The following is a 6,000-nucleotide window of genomic DNA, read 5'->3' as shown; positions in this document are numbered from 1 at the left end:
TGGTAGATGGTGCGTACGATCTCCCCCAGCATCTCCTCCGAGTTGGTGGAGTTCTGGGCCTCCTCCATGAAGGTGGTGAGCTTGGCGTCCACGTCGGTGCTGTTGTTCCGCATGCTGTTCAGAATCTCGATCAGCTTGTCCATCTTGTTCTGCTGAGGGCTGGTGGTCTCCACGGCCACTTCATCCTGGTGGGGGGTGGGGGGAGGCGTAGGGGACAAATCGAGCGGTGTCTGAGTGGGGCCCGGGTTTCCGCCGAGGGTTTCCAGGCTTCCATGCAGGGAGGACTGACACACTCAGAAAGGACCCGTGTCACTTCTAGAACCGGCGGTCTGATCCCCTTGGGACCCGACCTCCACCAAGGACCCTCGGGCCCCAGGTTCCCTGTTCCCCTTCTGCTCGGCCCCTGTGACCCCTGGGTGGACCCTTTTTTTGTGAGCTCTTAACCAGGTTTCTCATACACATTGGCTTGCTTTGTTGGATCTACCTGTCCATCAGATGTCTCAATGTAGAAATGATTTAATGGGGCTTATTAAAGAAGATATAAACTAACAGATAAGAAATTGGGCCAAGAGAAAACATGGGTAGGAAGAGTAGGTCAGGAAGGAGGTGGCATCCCAAATGCCTGCTGTGTTGGTTAAAGGTGCCCACAGAGTGGCTACATCTAGTCCTCCAGACTCTCGGCTCTGGACTCACGATGGACTTCAGCCCGAGGACTGTCATGCTCTCTGGGTACAGGGAGCCCTGTGACATGGCCTTGGCATTGTGTGCTGGCTTTTTACAACAAGTACTGCACACTAAGGAATCCTCCGAAGTGCCGCAGAAACAACTGGCGCTTCTCGGAGGGAAATTTCAGAGGAAAAACCCTACACCCACTAGAGGTTTCACTACAACTAGGACCAAACCTGTGCTGCAGGAGGAAGAAAATGGATCTGACAGTCTCAGAAGTATGTACTCAAACACAGGAGACTGGTGGCCACAAGTGATGGACTTAACTGCTGGGATGAAACCAGGGTTGAAGGGCAGGGTCAGGGACACAGAGGGGGGCCCATGTTTGCCATTCTGTCATCAACAGAAGAATCCTGGGCGGGAGGCTCAGCCCGGGGCTCTCGAACCTAGTCTGTCTCTAGTGGGATGGCTCTGGGAACTGGCTTCACTCCCTGGGCTTCAGTTTCCTCCCAGATACATGAGGAGGTTAGATTAGATGGTCTATATAGCTTTCTTTGAGTCCTGCCATTGCCTGAGCCCACGTCCTCCTGATCCAGGAGTTCAGGAGGCTGGACCTGAGGGGAGTCTTTGCAGCTGAAATACGGGCATCAGGGATCTACCTTATCCGTTCTATCTCTCTCTTCCTGCCCCATCCCAACCACGGGCAGGAATAGTGGTCAGTATGTAGAATAATCACCCACAAGGGTCTTCTGACAGGTTATGACATTTGACCTTCAGTCCGTCTACAAGGCGGCATTACACCACGGTGCGACACCCATTTTACAGATGGGTACACTGGGGCCACAGAGAGGCGAGGTGGCTTGCCCAAGGCCACCTAGCCAATCAAAGGCAGAGTGAGGACCCAGCTGGTTTGCTTGACTCTAAAGCCTGTGTTGTTTCACTCTGTGGCACCACAGCTGCATTTAGCAGAACCGAAGAGAACTTAGCAATTCTCTTTCTGGCTGGACTGAAGCAATCTGTCCAGGAAACTTTTCAGGCAGAGACCACACACGGAGTACACTTGAGAACCTCTCCAGGCTCCTACCTTTGGGACGTAAGGAAATGAAGGATGCTTTTCTCTAGGACCTCACAGCACCTGCCCTGTGGGGAGTATGGGTGGCCACTTGGGGCTGTAAGGGACACCAGGAGCAGCATGTCAGCTTCAGGAATTGAGCGGGGAAGAGGTCTGACCTGCCTTGTCCTGATTGGGCGTGGACCTGGCCCTCGGAGGTGAAAGTTGGAGGAGAGAAGGCAGGAGAGAGAGGCTGGGGAGAAGCCTGAAACTTCGAGCTCCGCAGAAGCCCCACAAGGAGGACTCCATGTAGCCTCCCCATGCCTGGGAAAGCTGGAGGCAAGCTGGCCTTTCCTGGGAACACTTCTTCTCCAAGGTGACCTTACTTGCACCCGTGGCTGGGGATGGGGAGCTAGAGTGAGCAGAGTGGACCTAACGCTGCCAGGGACAGAGCCCCAGCTCTCCTCTGGAGGCTCGGGGCATCTCTTCCTGAATGTGTGAACCAGGCTCTGGAGGCCAGGCCCAGCAGTAGGGTGAGGAATGAGATGCTCATTCCAAATTTAAGGAGGCCCTCCTTCTCAGGGCTATGCCTGTACAGGATGGCCACCTGAGCAATGTGAGAGTGAGTGCCTCCTTAAATCTTGCCCCCGCCCCATCCCTGCTGCTGGTTGGTGGGGGAGGGGAGTGGCAAGGCTGATGTCAGCCTGCTGCACTCTGTCCAACTCACCTTTGCTCTCCCCTGGCAGGGAGCACAGCCTGCCTGGTACTCATCTTGGGGAGAAGCATTCTTATCTCATAGGCTCTGTGTTTTCCCCAGATGCCCTTTAGCACTGACAGAGCGGCATCTGCCCCCAGATAATGCTGGTGGGGGACACCAGGCCTTCTCTGCTGCCCTCCCATCACCTGGAGGCACACGCCTCTTCCCCCACCCTCCCTTCTCAGGCTGGGGGCTGGTACCAGGTGTCCAGCTGAGCCTCCTGGAGGGTGGAACGTGCTGTGCTGGAGGGAGTCCGCATGCAGAGCTGGCCACAGGTCTGCCTTCTGGAGACCAGGGGTCTCTTGGGCAGAGAGCAGGTGCGGGTCTCTGCCTGCACCCGGCTCCCCAGGCCCCCACCCCCAAGCCCTCCGCCCAGGTGCCTACCTCGTGCTGTCCTCCCTGGTACAAGAGAACAAGGAAAATTCAATTACCGGTACCTTTTCTTTCAGCCTTCGCCGCAGCCTGTCTTTGGAAGACTGGAGCAGGGTAATTTTGGGGCGCTCCCCGCCGCGCTCGGGAATAATACTGTCTTTAAGCTTTATCTCGGCCTCTGGACACCCCGGCTGCAGCAGGGTGAGCCTCTCGGAAGCTGCTGGGGCCAGGGCATCGGGGCTGCGAGGGGACTCGAGGCCGCCATGCCCAGCGTCCCCCAGTGCATCCTCGAGTCTGGGGGCTCTCTGTGGGCACGGTCTCTTTGGCGTGGCGGTGGGCACCTGCCCTCCCCTTGTCGCTGGAAGGATGCTCCGTGTTGCTGTGGTGCCAGCGCCGGTTCTGGCTGTAGCCGTGGTGGCTGGACCTCCCTGAGGGGTGGGGCGCCGAGCCCCCCTGGTAGGATTTCTGGTGGTCCCTATTGTGTTTGGCACTGCCCGGTAGGTGGTCACCGTGCTGCTGGGGCTTGTTCCCTCCTGGGGGTCTCTGCTGCCGCCTGCCAAACAAAGGGGAAAGACAAGAGAGGGTCACTGGGGCCGCTGGCCAGGGTCCCTATGTCCAAATACCTGCAGAGGAATTCATTTATTCATTCCCTCAGTACTCTCACTGAAGGCCTCCTATGCACCAGGCTCTGCAAAGGGGCCTGGGGTTACAGGAGAGAATATGACAGATAGGTCCCTATGATCACTCAGGATTTAAGTCAACTCTTGACTTAAAATAAGTATTTTATTTCCTTATTAGAATATGCATTAATACATGTGTAGGAAACAAATTTAAAGTGATACAATTAGAGTATACAGTGAACCCTCCTGACTGTCCCCAGACACCCAGTATGTTTCTTGAAGCAACCATTCCCATTTTCTGAACGCATTCTATGCTTGTTCCAGTAAAGATGTGTACACAGAACTACACTGGACAGTGAAAGTGAGTCGCTCAGTTGTGTCCGACTATACAGTCCATGGAATTCTCCAGGCCAGAACACCAGAGTGAGTTGCCTTTCCCTTTTCCAGGGGATCTTCCCAACCCAGGGATCGAACCCAGGTCTCCCGCCTCACAGGTGGATTCTTTACCAGCTGAACCACAAGAGAAGCATCAGATAACAAGCATTCTATTAATGACGTTTTAACCATCATGGCCTGTGAACAGTTATACCATTTGTTAAACAACCTTTCTTTAGGTACACTGACATTTTCACCCCCAACCCACAAACAAAATATGCTATAAGAAGACTTCCCTGGTGGTCTAGTGGTTAAGAATCTGCCTGCCAATGCAGGGAACACAGGTTCAATCCCTGTTTCAGGAAGATCCTACGTGTCACGGAGCAGCTAAGCCTGTGCACCACAGTCGTGAGCCTGTGAGCTTAAACTACTGAAGCCTGAATGCCCTTGTGAGCTCTGCGACAAGGGAAGCCACCGGCATGAGAACCCTGTGCAACTAGAGAGCAGCCATCACCCCGACCACCGCAACTAGAGGAAGTCTGTGCAGCAACAAAGACCCAAACGAAGCCAAACATAAATAAATAAACAATTTTTAAAAATGCTATAAGAAATTATTACAGGCTGAACTGTGTTCCCTCCAAATTCGTATGTTGAGGCCTCAACCCCTGGGACCTCAGAATGTGACTGCATTTGGAGTGAGCGTCTTTAAAGATGTGATTAAGTTAAAATGGAGCTGTTAGGGTGGGCCTCAATCTGCTGCTATCACGTTATGGGAGCCCGAGCCTTGGGCTACAGACGTGATATTTAACATGATAGTTTTCGGCAAACAGGCTCACTGATTTACTTGACGCTTTCAAAGAAGAGAGTCTGGTCCTTGAGTAAGTGAAAGGCACTCAGTCGTGTCCGACTCTTTGCAACCCTATGGACTATACAGTCCATGGAATTCTCTAGGCCAGAATACTGGAATGGGTAGCCTTTTCCTTCTCCAGGGGATCTTCCCAACCCAGGGATCGAACCCAGGTCTCTCGCATTGCAGGCAGATTCTTTACCAGCTGAGCCATAAGGGAAGCCCAAGAATACTGGAGTGGGTAGCCTATCTTTTCTCCAATGGATCTTTCCGACCCAGGAATCGAACTGGGGTCTCCTGCATTGCAGGCAGATTCTTTACCAGCTGAGCTGTCAGGGAAGCCAGAGATTCTCATACAGAACAAATCTGGGCTGTGCATCATGGGACAAACCCCAAATGTTTTGATCTGCAGACTAAAAGACAGCAAGGGGGTGGGGGGTATCCTGGGGACCCTTTAGTCTTGCACCAAAGGGCTGCTTCCATCACTGAAGTGCTCCTGCATCCCACCTGTTTTGCCCTAATGGTGTTTTCCATGTCATAACCTTATTTGAAGTGCAGCTGGAGAACAGGATAAACATGAGCCTCTCAAACTTGTAAAGTGAGTGAAGAAAGTTTACGGAGAGAAGCTCCACATTCTAGCAAATGAGGCTCCCAACCTGTTCTGTGATCCATCTCTTTGCCCAATACAACAGACCTTCACTGCACTGCATTTTATGAACAAACTGTGTTTACTTGCTCTAAAATTATTATTACTTATATAAACTCAATTTTGATGTTCACTTGATAATTTTGTATCTCTGAAAATTTGGGGGTATCCTGGGTTTGGGGTTAAATGGATCATTTTCCCATTAAAATTAATGAAATTTTTTTCACTGAAAAGCTTTTCCCTTCTACCGGTATCAAATGTTGGCGAGGATGTGCAGAAAAGGGAACTCTTGTACAGCGTTAGTGGGAATATTAATTGGTGCAGCCACAGTGGAAAAGAGCATGGAAGTTTCTCAAAAAATAAAACACAGGGCTACCATATAACCCAGCAACTCCACTCCTGTGTGTATATCGGAAAAAACCAAAACCACTAATTTGAAAAGATATATGCACCTCAATGTTCCCTAGCAGCATTATTTGTAATTGCCAAGACATGGACACAACCTAAGTGTTCATCAACAGAAGCTGTGGTATATACACAATGGAATACTACTCAGCCACGAAAAAACGATGACTATTTGCATATGTAACAACATGGATGGACATGGAGGGCATTATACTAAGAGGGAAAAGACAGAGAGAAATACTTGATATATCGCATTATACT

At 51.5% G+C, this 6,000-nt stretch overlaps 1 protein-coding gene across 1 annotated transcript in view; it reads right to left on the bottom strand.

Moving 5' to 3' along the window:
• Positions 1 to 6,000, bottom strand: part of CTIF (CBP80/20-dependent translation initiation factor) — a 288,329-nt gene that overhangs the window by 97,873 nt on the left and 184,456 nt on the right. Inside the window, 3 exon segments of the mRNA XM_010840964.1 lie at positions 3 to 185; positions 2,912 to 3,145; positions 3,147 to 3,399. Coding sequence (XP_010839266.1) covers positions 3 to 185; positions 2,912 to 3,145; positions 3,147 to 3,399 — 670 coding nt within the window.

This window comes from Bison bison, unplaced genomic scaffold (assembly GCF_000754665.1).
Source record: "Bison bison bison isolate TAMUID 2011002044 unplaced genomic scaffold, Bison_UMD1.0 scf7180017864153, whole genome shotgun sequence".
NCBI classification, from domain to species: Eukaryota; Metazoa; Chordata; class Mammalia; order Artiodactyla; family Bovidae; genus Bison; species Bison bison.
Note: the sequence above shows the minus strand (reverse complement) of the source record. Positions and strands in the feature narration are given on the sequence as shown.